An 18,862-nucleotide genomic window follows, 5' to 3' on the forward strand; every position below is an offset into this window, starting at 1 on the left:
CTTTTAGAGCCTCACTGGCTCAGTATCGATGGATATTCAAATGACCCTCATTGCTAAATCAGCAAGTGCATACTGAGGAAATGAAATATTGACTTTGATTTAAGAAGTCTTCCACAATATATGGATATGTGTCATCAAGGATAATGCTCATCTTTGACAGTGTTGTTGGTGACATTTAAATCCACCGGACTAGGTTCCCGTGGATCGGTGGAGGCCGCTGAACGGCTCAGAATAATGATTCCTCTCCCGTCAATACCAACAATCCGTCCTCCCCAATTAAGGTGCCACCAACCTCCTGTGTCTTGGATGCTGTTGGTCTACATGATACAGTGAGGTAGAGAGTATACTGAATGCAATCTAAGGAGAATAGCAGAATGCAGGAGTACACGGTGAAAAGGACTAGTTAGCGGAAAATATGCTGATCCCAGTCCCAGACACAGCCCTCTCTTTTAGCAAGGCAATCACTCTGACCGTAGCCCTACTCCAGTATGTTTTCAACACAAAAATAGACATTTGGGAAAATGCTATTCCTAACCTTCAGTTTGATGCGATACAGAAATGTGCGAACATGCATGGAAAAACAATAGTAATTAAGACTAGGGTCACGTGTTGGGCATATTAGTTCTGGTTAGATGATGTTGAAGGACACAGAGAGATGTCTTTATCTAACCTCCCCTCTCCCCCCTGTCTCTCCCTCGCTCTAGTGTCTGCCAGTGACTGTGACTCGGACCTGAACGCTGAGTTGTCCTACTACACTCTGAGCCCAGACTTCAGCATCTCTCCCCACGGCACCATTTTCCCTGCAGGGCAGCTGGACTATGAGAGGCCCAACCACCTGTATGAGTTTGTGGTGATGGCTGTGGACAAGGGAGATGTGCCCCGGACAGGTACAGCCACTGTGCGCATCCGCATGGCCAATGTCAACGACGAGGTCCCCGAGTTCTCCCAGCATGTGTGAGTACAGTACTGCTTCTCCTCTTCATCACTATTAACATCTTAAGGAAGAGCGCGGTGATCACAATCATCGCCATGGCCATCATTATCATCATCATCATCGTCAACGTTTAAGCAGAACGCCTATTTCATTATTTTTATTATTCACATATCTCCCTTCTCTACTCGCCATTTTCCTTCCACCCTGCCTGCTCTTCTTGTTGTTAACCCTCACCCGTTGCCTATTTGTCAGCCTAGGCCATGCCATTTCACTTTCCTCGGCTCTGCACAGCTGCCTCCTCCCACAATCCAGTGCAGCTGCAGTTTCCCAGAATTCCACATGGCTGCCAATTCCCCAAATCCCCTACAGCTGCCGCTGGTCTACAACCAAAACCCCTTCAAAACAAAATACACAACAACAACAAAAAAAAGAAACAGAAACTGGGATTTAAACATCTCTATCTGTCCTGTTCCTCTTGGGCATGTTTCCTGCCCTGTATTAGCTCATCCGCACAGTCCTTTTTTTAAATGCCGCATTACCCTGCTGTTCCGGGCCGATCTGTTGTGATGCATTGAGCTGTTTTTTTTTCCACCTCTGGCGTTGCTCTGGCCTGTGGCTCTTTTAATTGGACAATTTTCTGTCAGCTAGCTCTGCAAATTGGTGAGGCAGGTTCAATCAGCCATGCCTTTAGTTGTCGTGGAGAGAATAACGCCAACACCAGGGCAGTGTGTGTGTGTGTGTGTGTGTGTGTGTGTGTGTGTGTGTGTGTGTGTGTGTGTGTGTGTGTGTGTGTGTGTGTGCGTGCTGAAGTACACGTCTGTTTTTCAGAGAGAGATGACGAGGTAGGGAAAGAGTTGAGAGAGATGGAGTGGGTCAGACAGAGTGAGATAAGAGTGAGAGAGTAGGGGGATAGAGAGATGGAGAGGGAGAACCAACTGCCCGCCAGGGATGTCTGTTTGAATCATTCAGATGAACCAGTGGCATGGACCCAGTGTGTGGGTGTGGCTGGGTATGAATTGCTGATATGGATGCTCTATGTAGATGACTTAGCGTTTAGTTGTGGTGTGGGTAGGTGGATGGGGTTCTGTGTGCTGTAATGGGAGGCTGTGTGTGGGTCTGCGTGTGTGTTATTGCTGTGTGACTCTGTTGGGGGTTTTGTGGGAAGAATTGATTTCCTGTCAGCAGGAGCATCACCAGTTTCCCGTCATGCTCTGTCCATTCTACAGAGATCTACAGTGAATTGTCATTGTTAGTCTACAGATATTCTCTAATGCATAAAACAATGATTGACTAACTTGGTGATGGCCGTCAGACTGTTATTTCTATTGGGCTCAATTGGATCAGCCAGTTTCATTTGCCACTCGGTTGGCTCCACGTTGCTGTTCATCGCCATCAGACGAAAACCTCATCTCCAAAACAAACTTTTCAGGAAATGTAAAAAATAAAAATAAACATATTTTCCTATTAACGAACATACAACGAAACTTCAGAAGATATTTTGAATACATTTTCGTGGGCCGAGGCTCATGAAATGTTCAGCGAATATTGAGGGGAGTCACTGCTTTCAATACATGTAAAAAAATAAAAATAAATAAATGTATATTTCAAAAAAAGCCAGAAATAGAGTTACGAGGTTTTCATTCGAAAATGGCATGTTGCTGGTGAAATCGACAAAATTAGTCTTGTCACCCAGCCCGGTGTACACTAAGTAGATCATTACAGGAATTGTTTGCTGGCCGACAGTAACCTGAGTGATGAGTGAATTGGATAGGCAGAGTGATATTTATACATGTATTCACAGAGCCCCGGCAATCTGTTGATGTTACAGAAGATGGAGAGATACTAATGAGCACAAACAACAAGCCAGTCTCGGTCCGGCGCTGTGTGTTTCGTCAGTCGTTAATATGTAATAGATGTTTTGGGTAAATTGGCTAATTATATTGCGGCTGATGTCAGTCATTGTGGAGGGAAATGGGGTGACAGAGCGTCCGTGTCTCTGGTGTGGTGGAGGCGGGCTGGCTGGTTGGCTGACGGGAGGGAGGATGTAGGAAGACTCTGATGGAACAGTAGCTGGAGTTTGGGGTGAAATGAGATTGATGGGCTAAGATAATGAGCGGGAGAGTTGGCACTGTGAGGGGAATACGCAACCACTGTCTGTCTGCCTGGGCAGGAGCCTGCCGCGTTCGCCATTCACTCACTCGCGGACTGGGAGTTGTCAGTCACTCCTGTGTCAGAACCCCGTCGCCTGGGCCAAAGTCCACGGCGACAGGTGAGAGAGGGACAGCAGCCTGAGTCGGCGAGCGACAACATTTGAGCGGCTGAGGCAGGTGATGGAGAGGCGCTGCGGTGTGGTGGAACCTCTCTTTATTCTTTAGAGAAAATGGAGCCCGTGAAAATAAGGTCTTTGAGAGATGTTGTGTGTGTGTGTGTGTGTGTTTGTGGGGGGGGGGTGTACGAGGGTGTCATCTCATCATGGGAAACGAAGGCTGTTTGAGGCTGGTGACAGATTAAAGGTCGCAGGTGTCTGTTGTGCCGTGGCGGTGGGTGTTGGAGCAGGCAGGTGGCATGGGGAGGGCGGAGGGGGTTGAGGGGGGGGGGGGGGTGGCGTCTGCAAGCGGGGACATAAGTCACAAGCATGAAATGCCTGTCGGCACGACTCTGTTACCCATCAATCAGTTGTGTGGGAAAGGACCGGATGACGAGTACCTCTCTCCGGACACCCGTCCATCTTACTCTCTGCTTCCTCGTCACCATCATTCTGTCCCTTTTTCTCCTCCCTTTTCCAAACCTCTCTCCATTTGTCAGACAACTGATTTGACATGATCACTGATCAGTTGAATTCGTTTTTCATTTTGAATGTATCATTGTAGTTGATAATCCTTTCCTAAGACTTTTTAAATCTTCTTTATTTGTTCTGCATAAGTTGTTGCTCCATACAGTCATGCCTGCATTCCCATTGAAATACAACTTGGCAGGGCCCTAATCAATTCAAATCAAATGAAAGAAAGAAACTGGAACAATGGTTTCCATGGAAATAGTGCATAATGCTCTTGTGTAAACAATATGACACATGAAAAGTTTGTTTCATTTCTGCCTGAAGAAATTATATCTTGATTGGGTAATATACAGCAGATCTTCATTGTAGAGAAATTCTGAGCAGCTTCCATCCACTGGCATGGGCGGATAGGAACATAAAGGAAATGTTCTCAGAGGCCATGCTCATGCTGTGAGTGCTTTTCCCTCTCCACCCAGCAAAATTATTCCTTTTATACTGACTGAGGAGTGGAGGAGAGAGTAGCAGACAGACAGACAAGACCGACAGACTACAGACGGACTCCCGACAGACAGACTACAGACAGACAGACAAGACCGGCCGACGGACGGACAGAGCACGCTGGCTCGGTAGAAGAGTCCGTCTCTGTCAGTCTGTCAGAGTGAGTCGCTCCTCTGTCCTGTCTCTGCGTCCACTAGCTCTGAGCAGAGTGGAGCGTGGGAGGAATGATGAACGACAACATACTGTGCCCACATTTGAGGCCCTGTTTGTCTTTCCGCTGTTAGACGTGCTCACATCCACGGGAACATTTCAATAGAGATGGAGCGGGAGGGTGATTGGTGAAAGAGACAGATGGGAAGACCGTGGGGCTTATATCTCTGTGTGTGTGTCTGTGTGAATGTGTGTGTGTGTGTGTGTGGGAATGTGTTTGTTTTTGCATCACTATGACTGTTTGCTTGAAATAAAGTACAGTTCTTTATGTGTGTACTATCGTACACAGCACAAGTGATTCTGAGAATGGGGGGGGATGAGTGGGAGTCTGTGGGAGTGGGAGCATGGCCGTCTGTTTACCTTTATGCGTGTTCCCGTGTAGAGGAGAGTAAATAGATTTTTTTTCTCAGATCAGTGTAAAGGTCTGGAAGTGTTCTTTACATTTACAGGCCTGCTAGATTTGAAGGCCACAATTGTACAGTATAGTTAGTTTACTGTGGGTATAAAACAAATCCTATTTTCTTAACAGCAGTAATGGACCGTCTTCTGTTCTGTCATTACTATCTGGAGCTTGTGTAACATAGCCAGTCCTGGAGCTTGCTCTAGGGGTCCCAGTCTAGGGGTCCCAGTCTAGGGGTTCTAGTCTAGGGTTCCCAGTCTAGGGTTCCCAGTCTAGGGGTCCCAGTCTAGGGGTCCCAGTCTAGGGTTCCCAGTCTAGGTGTCCCAGTCTAGGGGTTCCAGTCTAGGGGTCCCAGTCTAGGGTTCCCAGTCTTGGGGTCCCAGTCTAGGGGTCCCAGGCCAAGGGTTAGCCAATGGAATAGACTGAGAACAGACATAACTGCCCTCCATCGTGCACAATCCCTATTTCCTATATGGCTTTGTGTCTTCAGTGTCATTTTGTGGACTGTAATATACTGTATGTGCAATAAACAGTGGCCTTGAGTGTCAGCCCTGAAACTGCAAGGTTGGGGGCGTCATACCAAATACAACAAAAAATGGGACCTGATGCCTCTCTGCTCGGCACTCAGCAATCAGGAGATGGATTGTGGGTAAGGCCTCATGACAGACTAGCGTCTTGTTTATGGGGTGTGCTGTACTTGTACATCAAGCTGCCTCATGCTAGGTAAACAGGAGATATGGCTGCTACCCCTATTGGCTGTTCTGGCTCGGACCAGGCTTACTTACTGGTAACTTTTTAAATGTACATGTATGACAGGAGTCCTCTCACTTGGCAATGTAGATGTCTGTGTTAGGATACACATGGTTTGGTCTGTATGATTTTTGTTAAGGTGACATGTACCGTATGTGCATTATGTGTAAATTGCATTAAGCCGCTTACCGGTGGGCTGTGATAAACGGAAACTGAACCGCGTTGTTGTTGAACCGCATTGTTTGATTGGTCGACAAGATGAACGATGCCCTTCGGGTAAACGGTGCGCGGCGGGCCGCTCAAGACTTTTGGGACCGCCTGGTGTTTTGCCGCCTGGCAGCCTACTCCAGTTGAAGTCTATGAGACCTTCGCCGCTTGCCGCCGCCCGTCTGTGATCGTCTTTACGTGTGAATCAACCAGGGGGAAAGAACGTGACCGGCAGTGTGAGATTAAGGTGTTCATGCGTTATTTGTGTATTCTGTATTTGGCGTATGCACTGTATAGTTCTATCTACAGTATACAGTAGGGGTTTGTTTGTGTGTTTGTATGACATGCTGGGCTTGGTTGATTCTCTCCAGAGTTCCTCACAACGCTGTCATCCAAGTCACTCGTTCTTTCACACTCCACCCCAGCCGCTTTGTGTTATCCCTCCACTGTGACAGGCTGCCAACAGCTGTTTACCGACCGCTATCTCCTTAGAATTAGGAATCAGAACTCCGGTTGTCTCCACCTAGGCCCAACATATCATACACTCAACCAATTCTGTTTTTACCCTCCCAACAACAGCTTCATAACATGCATTCATCAATCTGTTTGAAATGTTTAAGCGATTCAAATGTGACAAGTCTGCAGCCTGGCGTGTTATTCACTCATTTTCGCTCTCACACCCTGGATTGTCGCTGGGGAGACGCGAGGAAAGATGTTGACTTTGGGATGTCTCTCTCTCTCTCTCTCTCTCTCTCTCTCTCTCTCTCTCTCTCTCTCTCTCTCTCTCTCTCTGTCAACAGCTACCGGACCTTCGTCTCGGAGGACGCCGGGCCTAACACCCTGGTTGCCACGGTGCTTGCCAAGGACCCCGACGGCGATGGAATCACCTACAAAATCACAACGGGCAACTCCGAGGGCAACTTTGTTATCGACAGCCAGAAAGGTGAGACATATTGTTTACGCCCCTCCCTTCCTCTTCCTCAGTGAGTCCCGCTGCTCTCCCTCTTCCCCGTCCCTTCTTGTAGATATTTCACCAGATCGGTGAAATGAACTGTCATGAGACACACTTTAGCTGTTGTTTATTTTTAGCGCGGCTGATTTTTGTCATTGCAGATGTCATCAAAAGGTTTGCTCCAATGTCCCGCCTTTAGTCCACCAAGGAAGCCATTTGAAATAGAAAATTGTGTTAAAGGCCTAAACTAATTTCATAGCCCTCCCACCCTGGGTAAATTGCACCATTGAATCTGCATATCACAATAAAGGGTAATAAAAATGACTTTGACTAATTCAATTCATCTGGAACGTCAAGGTGCGATTTCCTTTGTTAATTTCCACTGACGGTAACTGTCAGCAGAAAGGGGAGATTTCTCAACCATATAAAGAAATAAATGCCATATAACCCTGACTGGTACACAAAACTAATAAACTGCTATTCATCCATGTCACTTCAATTGCTTTAAAAGGCTGCAGGAAAATGACTGTCCTCTCACATTTGGGTGGCATTTTGTTCTGCGTTGTGTTTTTGCCTCTAGCATGCATATTGTAATGTCTAACTATTATACATGGTCAAATGTTTTCATGCACATCCATGGAGCCCCTGTGATAGGCTTCAAGCTCCTTCCTGTTCAAGGTTGTGTAACTGTCAGACCGGTCCGACTTAGCATCAGTGTATACATCCTGCAGCTACTGTATGACCAGTTTACACACTACTATTGGACCCTATCATCTCTTACACTCCCCTATGGAGCTGCCTGGGCTCGCTAGAGGGGTTTGACCCTTGTATTACTCACATCGTTAAACTGATGATTTGCTTTATATTAAAAAAAACTACTTCAAACTATTCCTCACAGCTTCTTATTTCGTTCAGATCCTTCACTGTTCATACCCATATACCGCAGCACTCGTTAGTTTAGGAGGCGAAGAACATATTCCACACACACACACACACACACACACACACACACACACACACACACACACACACACACACACACACACACACACACACGCACACACACACACACACACACACACACACACACACACACACACACACACACACACACACACACACACACACACACACACACACACACACACACACACACACACACACAAGCCCCACCCACATCTCATCACTCTCCCTCCCTTTTAGAGATCAGCGTATTTTATTACTTCTTCTCCACGGATCGTCAAATCTCCTCCACTTTTGCGAAATGTCCTCAATCATTCATGGGAGATTTTTTTCTTCTCGGGGACAGATGGGCTGTGTTAATTTGACTGTAACTCAGCGTAGAATACGTTTCCTGAGATTTAATACCGTTTCAAGGATTCAAACAGCAAAGTCAATAAGATGATCACCCTCTTTTTGTATTAAAGACATAAATACGAAGCTTCCGTTCTCAGCACGAGGGGGTGGGGGGGGATGTTTACTCCGATAAACAGGTAGATCATGTCTATGGCTAATGGGAACGACCCTTCTCCTTTATCCTTTTTATTGCGTCGTTGTTTGTCTGTGAAGAGCTCATATTGAAGAAGTGTTCTAATTCATCTGCAGGCTGATAAAGAAATCCCCATTGGTGTAGGAGTCGTAATGGTTCATCATGCCGTCCTCCCTCAGTGCCACTAGTTTAGTGGGAGTTTTGCTGTGCTTGTGATGTGAGGTTTATATAACTCCCCCCCCACCCCATTGATTCACCCCATACTTCACCCCTTTCTCCCTAGGGGACAAATGTAGTCGTTCCTCCCACAGTTTCTCTGCCTTTCATGGCTTCATCCCTCTGTTTTGGGGCCAGACGGTGATTAGAGTTGGCGTTGAGAGAGGGGCATCGGCTCCCCATCCCTCCCCCCTGCCAACCCCCTCCCCTCCATCATACGAAGCGACGTGTGCTCAGTGACCCCTGGAGAAACATCTTCTCCATCTTTGATGTGCGATGATATGTGCTGGCCGGGTCTCACCGACCATGTTTAGCAGGGTGAGCAAGTGCTGTGACGCACACTGCTGTATGCCTCTCACACACACACACACACACACACACACACACACACACACACACACACACACACACACACACACACACACACACACACACACACACACACACACACATGCTTGGACACGCGCAAACACACACACATACATGTATACAAGCACACACACATATGCATTCTTTGACACACACCCATGCGCACAAACATCAATTCCCTCCCTCACGCACTGCGGGGACACATATCTTATCGAATGGAAGAGACAGGGACTATATGCTTTTTTTATTGGAATGTCTTAAAACCTATTTTTCCTTCTATCTCTCAACTCTGGCTGAACCTTTTTCGGAGCAGTCTTTGAAGTCATGTCGAGATGTTGTCATCTTAAGACATTCTCCTCCAGATAGATACTGATGCACGGTAGGCCTCGCAGGCAGTTTTTTTGTTCAATTTGTCACATTCTTCCACAATGTTTTGGTTTGATGTTCCTGAGTGCACACCCAGGTGTGTGCAAACACTGGGTGTGTGTTCGTGCGTGACTATGTGTTAATGCTACCCCATGTGGCACGCATGTGCAACATAATTCTGTGTGTGTGCGGAGCCATTGTCTCCCTGGGCTGCTGGGAGTATGTGACATGTCCTCCTGAGGCTACACGCTCTCCTTCAACAGGCTCTCTCTTATAGGAACAGCTCCCTGGCCTGTGGTGCAGCTAGTTTGTCTCTTATAGGAAAAGCTTCCTGGCCTGTGGTGCAGCTAGTTTGTCTCTTATAGGATCAGCTCCCTGGCCTGTGGTGCAGCTAGTCTGCCTCTTATTGGACCAGCTCCCTGGCCTGTGGTACTGCTAGTCTGTCTCTTATAGGACCAGCTCCCTGGCCTATGGTACTGCTAGTCTGTCTCTAATAGGACCAGCTCCCTGGCCTGTGGTACTGCTAGTCTGTCTCTAATAGGACCAGCTCCCTGGCCTGTGGTACTGCTAGTCCAGGCTGTCCACCCTGGTGAAACCAGTCATTCTGACAAACTCTCCCAGGCAGCCTTCTCCATGGCAGTTAGTGGCCCATCCCCACCACACATGCCCTGCCCCCACGCTGTCACATCATATTATAATTGATTACAATTTCCTCTTTGCACGGCCGTGCTACCATAGTGCTCGTACCCTGCCTCATTTCGTAGACAGGATGTCTCCTGATTCCCTATGGCTGGTTGTTGTGTGGCCCTCAGCATCTCACCCCTCCTCTCCCCCTCCCCTCTCCCTCCTCTCCCCCTCCTCTCCTCCCCCTCTCACCCTCCTCTCCTCCTCCTCTCACCCTCCTCTCTCCCTCCTCTCTCCCTCCTCTCACCCTCCTCTCTCCCTCCTCTCCCCTGACACTCAGTGTCTTTCATGTCACCCTGTTAGGCAGAGATAGACAGACCATACTGGTCTCTAAAGAGCAACACTGTGAGGGTGTAATATGATTCCATCCAACGCAGACCTTGTGAAAGCCATGGAAATGTTTACAGCACCCAGTGCATTTCCAACGGTTGCATCTGTGCCTGTTTGAGTCTTAGAAGATAAGACAGAATGTATTAAGTGTGTCTGCAACCCACACACACGGTTAGCAAACACCAAAGGCCTGATGGATGCAACATAAAAAATAAAATAAAAAAGCATTCGGGAACAGAGAGGGGGGGAGAGAGGGATGGAAATCTGACGCCCACATTAGGGTTACGGCCGATTGGAAGTGAAGAAAAAGTCACCAAGGCACCGAGGGGAGGGGACATTCACCACGGAGGTTATACGAACCTCAGTCACACGGACAACAGACGTACGCCATCCTTTGTTGTTCCATGCACCACCGAAGGTGGGATTGACAACTGCCTTTGTTGGATGCAGTCACACGCTGGCCAAGTGTCAAAGGCACTGGGAGAGATGCTGAGGAAGAGAGCGACATGGCTGTTCTACACACCAGATGTGTCAGTCACGAAGAAAGGAGCACAAGCAGACCCTCCGGGGTTGAATTCAGTTCATGCTGTTTCATATACCGTAAAAGGGAAAACCAAGGGCACAATGTGTCCAAAGCGGATAGAACAGCATGTTCTCACTTTTGCTGCCCTATATAAGTCAGTCAGGAGACCTGGCGAAGGCAGAGGTTCTCTTGTTCATGGTGAGGTCATAACTTGTCTCTGATTGGTTGTTGCAGGTCTGATCCGTCTCCGCTCCAGCCCACCTCCCAGACTCCAGGGTGTAGAGTACGTCCTGAACGTCACAGCGACCGATGACAACACCTCTGGCGGCCCTCAGGCCCTCTCGTCCACCGCCCAGGTCATCGTCGGCGTGGACGACGTCAACAACAACAAGCCTGTCTTTGAGAAGGTAAGCTTAGGTTCTCATTGTCACGGTTCTGATATCTGTTTGGCTCTGACCACACTCATTACAGCTCATTGTGTTTCCCAGCCTCTGTCTCTCAGCCTTTACTATGGGGGCGTACTATTAAAATGAAATAAAGGTATTGGCGGAGTTCTGAGATCAGCATCAGTACTCTCCTGTTGACTTCCGGACCTTAGACTTTCTCTCTCCTTCCAAATCGCTCTCGTTTCTCGGTTTCTCTTATCTGTTTTTTGCAGCTCCCTCTCTCTCTCTCTCTCTCTCTCTCTCTCTCTCTCTCTCTCTCTCTATCGCCTCTATTTATTACCTCTCCATCTCCTTCCTCCAGAGGTGTGATTAGCCGGCCGACCCACTCTATTTCTAGATCATCTAAGGGTTTTTAATGAAGTGTTTGAAAGATATGCCGAATCATCACAGCCCTACCTGTTTTCTGCCGATGTTTCAATTTTAAATTACATGAGTTTTGCATTTGAGATATTTGGAGCTAATTGTGGCCTCGCACAGTAAAGCTAGATAACTCCCCGTAGTCCTGGGAGCATTTTGTACGTGTGCGTGTTTCACATGTTAGGCTGCAAGATCAGCTTCAACCTTTTCATGTGCTCTCACACACAGCTCCCACAGGACTCCATCGTGCTTTTGCTTTTGTGAATTGTTTTAGTTTCTATTTATCTGCGCTAACATGCTCAAACTATAGTTGAACTGAGGTGCGGACAAGAGTTTTCCACAAAAGGGAGGAAAAAAGTCCAAAGGAGAAAAAAGTCCAAAGAGAAAGTATTTCAAAAATAAAACACAGCTGGACCACTTTGCCTGTGTGCTCAGTTTTTTCCTCCTCTGTGCAGGCAGCAAACAGCAGGCGGAGAGCAGAGAGAAAGATGCTTTTATGTGGTTTTGTGCCCTTGGCCCTTCTGCTCCTGTGTGTTTGGCTGAGGTTCAGGCAGTTCCTGTGGATGTGTGAGCATCAGTTACTCAGCGACTCCTAAGAGAAGGGCCCCTCCTGGGCCCTTGGGTTGTCTGTGAGAGTGCCATGTCCTGAAGCTTCCTAAGAGGGGGGTAAATGCGGCTGGAGAGGAGAGGGGGGGGGGGGGGGGGGGGGTTGTACGGTTTGAGTTTGAGATCCACCACAGCTCCTCTCATCCCTGACTGGGACTCGCTTAGGGACACCTGACCTCTGAAAACACATTGAACTTGGGCCTAGAAAGACTTTGACTAATGGTTAGAGGAAGGGGTGGCAGAGGAGAGGGAGGAGAGGGAGAGGAGGGTGGAAGATGAGCTCCCTTGTCATTAATTAGATGTCAGAAGTAAGCATCAAAGACGAGCTGCTGAATTGATCTGGGATCTCCTTTTTTTTTGAGAGAGAGAAACGCTGTCTCTGTCTGAGGCGCGCCAAAATGAGCCATCTGATGATGGCAGAGAGACGGGATTTGGAAGATTTGACTGTTTTCCCTTCACACACACCGAGCAAGCGCTCAGATGACGATGAGGATAGAGGGAAGGTGTGTGGGCGTCGGAGCACATCCGAATTATCCAGGCTTACTCCGTATCTCTGTGGATCTGTTTCGATGGAATTGATTCAAGGCCTCTTTAATTATAAAACACAGATGAATCTCTATGGAGCAAAACATAGAGGGATTAATGAGAGACAGTTCCTTCCTCAAGCCCCCCCCCCCCCCCCCCCCCCCTCTCTCTCTACTTCTTCACTTCTCCTTTTCTGTAACTCCTTTCAATGATTCACTCCTATCTCTCCGCCCTCGTTCCACTGTCCTCCTCCCTTTTTCCCCTTCTCTTTGACTATTTCATAACTGTCTCCCATCCCTCTCTCTTTCATTCCCTTCCACAAATGTCCTTAATATACTGAATGACCTTTTTCTTTAATTTCATCCCCTTCTATGCATCCTAATTTCTCTCCCTCTGTCATTTGGTAACTGGCATTCCTCCATTACCCATCTTATTCTCTCTCTCTCTCTCTCTCTCTCTCTCTCTCTCTCTCTCTATGCCACGATCCCTGTACCTTTCCCCCTTTCCCCCTCAGTGCCAGCAGTACCGGGAGCGGACCACGGTACTGGAGAACCAGCCTGCGGGGGCGTTCGTCCTCCAGGTCCACGCCGTGGATGCAGACGAGGGCTCTAATGGGAGAGTCACCTATGGATTCATGCACAAAGACAGCACTGTGCCTGCCTTCAGTATCCACCCAGACACAGGTACGGTAGAGTCCAACTTCACTGGTTGTGGAACCCTAGTAGCATCCCCATAGTGTTCATGTCATCCGGAACTGAAAGGGTTGAGTCTCTGCAGCTCTCGCTGGTGTTTCTCTGTCTCTCTCTCTCTCTCTCTCTCTCTCTCTCTCTCTCTTCTCCTCCTCTCTGGATTGCTTTGGGAACTGTCTTGAAGTATTTCATGAATTCCAAAGTTCAATCTAATTCCCTTTAATGACACCCTTTCGAAATGTGCCAGCGCTCAAAAGGGGAAGAAAAGACAGCGTTTAAAAGGGGAAGAAAAGACAGCGTTTAAAAAATGTTCACAAGCCCTCTTTTAAAAAGGAATTGCTTCAGGAAATGTAACTGTTCAGTGGACATCAATCATTAACCTTTTATAGGAGAGAGAAAGGAGTGAAAGGAGAGGGATTGGATTTGCATGAACTGTGAGGAATCCTCCGAATGGCTTTGGTTGAATTCAAGTGCACTTTCCAAAAAACGCCAACACTTGATCATAAACCTTACTAGCACATCCACAGTGTATGCACGTCCTTCATTTGTTTACTGAGATCTGTAGTTGCATGTCATTACATTTGCTGACATGATAAATCCGATTCATTCAGTGGCAGAGCTAAGCCGAAATTGTATAAATACTAGCCTACACCCTGGCAGTAATAGCATTTGAGATTTGTTTTGTTGTGTCCAGTCTGCCTCTGGCCGTTGTCCATAGCAACCACTGTATAACACGGTTCCCTCAGGTGCGATTGTGACGTCCAGGAAGTTTGACCGCGAGCGTCAGCGGGAGTACGCGGTGACGGTGACAGCTACGGACCAGGCAGCAGATCCCCTCATAGGGATCTGTCAACTCAACATCCTCATTCTCGATGAGAACGACAACAGCCCCAAGTTTGAGAACCTACGCTACGAGTGTGCGTGCTGGGGATCACACCCAAACACACACACACACACACACACACACACACACACACAATCTAGTCCTACTGTTGATCCAGTAGTATTTGCAGATCATGTCATGTCTACCTTGTTAATGGTTCATTGACAACACCACATCTGTGTTGTTCTCGCCCAGACATAGTTTAATCAGCAGAGCTAATGCTCATCATTTTTTTTTTCTCCAGCCAATTGAATATGACGTGTTGTCTTCACCACAGACTTCCTTCGGGAGGACACAATGATTGGCACCAGTTTCCTGCGTGTGGCGGCCCACGACGATGACTACAGCACCAATGCCGCCGTCACCTACTCCATGTCTAAAGAGCAGCCAGAGTACCTGAGGGTGAACCCCTTAACCGGCTGGGTCTACGTCAACCAGCCCATCTCACAGGTCAGGAACACAACCCTAACCCCTAACCCCTAACCCCACCACATAACCCATCTCGGCTGCACGTTAAGTCGTCCAGCCCCGTGTGTCATTGGTTGAGGTGAGGACGCGCGACGGAGAATAATTCCAGCTTCAGCGAGAGTATCGAGGAAGTCTAATAGCTCTTTGAAAGAGTCTTTATAAAGCCAGCACATATCTAACAAGCTAATGTTTGAGAGCTTTTTAGCCCTTTTCTTCTTTCTTCTTCGCAGGGTAGTCTGTAAATGTCCCTCCTCGGGGGAGAATGTTTTATCACAAAGCAGGAAATGGGAAGCCTGGTGTAGCGAGGAGGTGTTATTATGAGTGCTCCTAGGGAAGCTGTTGCTATGACTACAGAGTTCCTCTGTCAGCAGAACGCTGTTGGGCAGCATTCTGTCAGTCATCAGTGATGAGACGGTGTCATTTACGTTCACCCGTGGGCCAAATACAACCAGCATGTGTCCCTGCCCCTGTGACACTCCCTGACCTCTCGCTGTAATCTTATCTACACGATCACAGAGAGGGCTTATGTTTCATTACTTCTCTAGCTTTCCTGCCTCTTCACCCCAGTCTAAACTGCTATTATTTCAGTCAGCATGTGTCATGTAACAGCTATGTTGTTGCTATGACTACAGAGGACCTACATCACCCGGGAGATAGTTGCCACGGACGGGGGGAACCGGAGCAGTTCGGTGGAGCTGTCCGTCACCATCACCAACGTGAAGAACCAGCCTCCGCAGTGGGACAGGGACAGCTATGATGTGGTCATCCCAGAGAATACCGTCAGGGACACACCCATAGTGGTAAAATGGGGACCGGGACAAACAGGCTATATCCCAAATGGTATTCTATTCCCTATGTAGTGCACTACAGGGCTCTGGTCAAAAGTAATGCACCGAGTAGGCGATAGGGTTCCATTTGGGATGCAGAGGTACTGTGTGGGTGGAATGTGAGGGGAAATATATGACGTCATGTTTTAACATACACATGGGGTTATATGTCCTGGGGGTGGTAGAGGGACATAGGGGTTGTCTTAGGGCTGAGTTGAACATGAATCATGATGGAATACAAATTAGGATAAGTATGGCAGATGTAACCTGAAACAGGTATTCTGAGGTACATGGGGTTAGAGAAAGGGGAGTCAAGGGGAGGTTAGGACATGATGACACACATTAGGATAGGTACATATTACAGATTTGGGGCTGGTAACTTGAGAGAGGTATTTTGAGCTGTGAACCAGTATTTACCCAGGGCTTCAAAGCAAATGAAAGCATTATGGAGTAGACTTGCTTGATCTAACATTAAAGTTGTTTCTTTACGGCTCTCACTTTACTGTACCGTACAAACACCACAACACCGAATGACACTAGCTGCATTTACCATGTCTCTGCAGTAATGCACAGTAATGCACAGTAATGCACAGTAATGCACAGTAATGCGTATTATGACGAACTGTATGGACACCAAGCTATTATGGTCTACGGCAAAAACGAGAGTAGATCATTCCCTCAGGGCTCAACCTCCATCCCTACTCTCCCATCCTCCCTCTCTCTGGCACTTGCTGTGTCCTGGGATAGCCCTATATCCTCATGGCATCTTACTCCAGCCAACACCCCCCCCCCCCCTCTGTTCCCCCTCTCCCTACCCATGTCCAGACTCATCCTCCATCGCCTCTATTTTAAGCCAACCGCTTCATTACTTCTACGAGCCAGGCTCTGGCAATCACGAGCCCTGGATTATTCATAGGCATTTGCTTTTATTTTTTAACTAAAGCATTGAAAATTAATTTGCTGAATTTCCTCTCTATCATTTATAAGCTATTAAGGCTATTAGAAATGCAGATTAATATTTCACAGAGAGAGAGAGAGAGAGAGAGAGAGAGAGAGAGAGAGAGAGAGAGAGAGAGAGAGAGAGAGAGAGAGAGAGAGAGAGAGAGAGAGAGAGAGAGAGAGAGAGAGAGAGAGAGAGAGAGAGAGAGAGAGAGAGAGAGAGAGAGAGAGAGAGAGAGAGATTCCTTTGGAGTTCTAAGTGATAAGCAAGATAAATATTTGAGATTTAATGGGCCACAGTCGGTTGTAGTTGATCTGTAGAGCTGCTTGTTTTGCAGGCTGAGTAGAGCGTGCAGGCAGTCACCGAGGTGTGAATTGACTGCTGGTGTCCTCAGTTTCCCCTGTCTCTGTCTCCTCTCTGAACCCCAGACTATCAAGGCCACCTCTCCACTGGGGGACCCTAGAGTGACCTATAACCTGGAGGATGGGATGGTGCCGGAGACCAACATGCCTGTACGCTTCTATCTGACCCCTAACCGTGAGGACGGCTCTGCCTCCATCCTGGTGGCTGAGCCCCTGGACTATGAGACCACCAGGAACTTCATACTGAGGGTCCGGGCTCAGAATGTGGCTGCAGTCCCCCTGGCTGCCTTCACTACGGTCCATCTGAACATCACAGGTAACACAGAGCAATGCAACCTGCTCATATAACAACCCATAATACTATCCCCTTTTACTTCCATCCCAGCAGTCTTGACTCAACAATGACTGTATACAACCATTTCTCTCTCTCTCTCTGTCACTCTTCCTCTCTCGCTCTCTCTCTCTCTCTCTCTGTCACTTTTCCTCTCTCTCATCCAGACTCTCTCTCTCCTCCAGACAAACCCCAGAAAGCATGATGTACTGGGCTTCAATCTCTTTATTAAAATCGAGTCGATTTCCAGCCTACCGGTCCGATCCAAGCTTAATTTCCCATTACCACGGCAGTTATCGCTGCAGTTCAGCCCACCCCTGACCCTCTGTCCCAAAATAGCTCTCATTCCCACCGTAGCCCAGATCGAGACTCCCTCCTGTTATCCTCCCGCTTCCCTCTAACCAGACTCCATCTCCCCCTTCTATCATTCATGAGAGTTAGTCTTAAACCAGAGAGACATAATTAATCTGGCTAGACTCTCCTCACTCCTTCACCTCTCCTTCTCCTCTCCCTTATCTGTCTTAATAAGTGAGCCTTCAGTCTTCTCCAGAGGATGGAGCGAGTACTATGGAGGCAGGAAGGGCTGGAAAGGAAGAAGGGAGACGGAGAGAAGGGGAGGAGAGGGTTGTAATGGATTTAAGGCCCATGTTTAATTCATAGATTAAGACATTTGCTGAAAAAGATACGACCATGGGAAGTGCATCGTAACTCTGAATGCATCCGAGCCGCATAGTTCTCTATAATAACTAAGAAAGAGGTAATTGAGTTAAATAGACGGACGACTCTAACAAGCCGTTTTGTATTGTTTGTCTGTGGAAATGGCTGAATGGTGAAAAATAGAGAGAGCTCTCGACTGTCACAAAGAGGTCTTTGAAATGGTTCAATACACCTTCCAGGAGAGTTTCAAGGTCTCATTAATCTCTGTCAACAAATGTTTAGCCACAAAGACTTATCGGACGCAGAGTGGCGTCTGCCGCCGCCCTGTTTGTACAGCCTGCTGCGTGAACGACACTCTGCTCCTTATAAACCCCTTTCACTGAGAAAGTACTGAGCCAAATGATGACGGATAATGCTGGTGTTTTTCTCTGCTAGATGTGAACGACAATGTTCCCTTCTTCACCTCGTCCATCTACGAGGCGTCGGTCACAGAGGGGGCGGAGGTGGGGACGTTTGTCACGCAGGTGTCCTCCAATGACCTGGACCTGGGACTCAACGGAAAGGTGACGGAGCGCTTTGGAATAATGGAAATACAAACAACAATCCTGTATCAGCACTCTGAGACATTTTGTCAATACACGTCCTGGTTCTTAGCAATTTCTCAGAAAAGCTGGGGTATTTGTAGTACTCCAGGCCTAGTGTTGTCAACAACAGTTTTAACTTTAAATCCATGTGAACAACCCACCACTACTGTATGTAACTGGATAATTGTTGAAACCACTCAAGTATAAACTCAGTATCAATTCCCCCTTTTAATTTCACCTTGGAGTCTTAAATACCGAAGGTAGACAATGGAAAAACCCCATCTTTAGTCTAGAGTTCTGCATTATAGTGTTCCTCTACAAGGGTCTGCTTCCTGAAGCCTGGCCATGAAATCTGTACTGCGATTCGGCTTCCTGAGCCGAGAGCAACACACTGTATAAAACATACAATGCAGCACGTCACACATACTGAACCTCCACCCTTTCCTGCAGTTAAATGACCTCGTGGCCTCATGGGTGGAACGT

At 47.6% G+C, this 18,862-nt stretch overlaps 1 protein-coding gene across 1 annotated transcript in view; it reads left to right on the forward strand.

Annotated features, from left to right (window-relative positions):
- The window catches only part of LOC110526935 (neural-cadherin), a 186,056-nt gene that overhangs the window by 90,528 nt on the left and 76,666 nt on the right, over nucleotides 1–18,862 (forward strand). The window contains exons 6-14 of the mRNA XM_036980609.1: nucleotides 705–954; nucleotides 6,576–6,718; nucleotides 10,939–11,111; nucleotides 13,153–13,321; nucleotides 14,074–14,244; nucleotides 14,488–14,660; nucleotides 15,311–15,478; nucleotides 16,874–17,123; nucleotides 18,231–18,358. Of these exons, the coding sequence (XP_036836504.1) occupies nucleotides 705–954; nucleotides 6,576–6,718; nucleotides 10,939–11,111; nucleotides 13,153–13,321; nucleotides 14,074–14,244; nucleotides 14,488–14,660; nucleotides 15,311–15,478; nucleotides 16,874–17,123; nucleotides 18,231–18,358 (1,625 nt within the window). The remainder of the gene's footprint in view (nucleotides 1–704; nucleotides 955–6,575; nucleotides 6,719–10,938; nucleotides 11,112–13,152; nucleotides 13,322–14,073; nucleotides 14,245–14,487; nucleotides 14,661–15,310; nucleotides 15,479–16,873; nucleotides 17,124–18,230; nucleotides 18,359–18,862) is intronic.

The sequence above is a fragment of the Oncorhynchus mykiss genome, chromosome 6 (assembly GCF_013265735.2).
Source record: "Oncorhynchus mykiss isolate Arlee chromosome 6, USDA_OmykA_1.1, whole genome shotgun sequence".
NCBI lineage: Eukaryota > Metazoa > Chordata > Actinopteri > Salmoniformes > Salmonidae > Oncorhynchus > Oncorhynchus mykiss.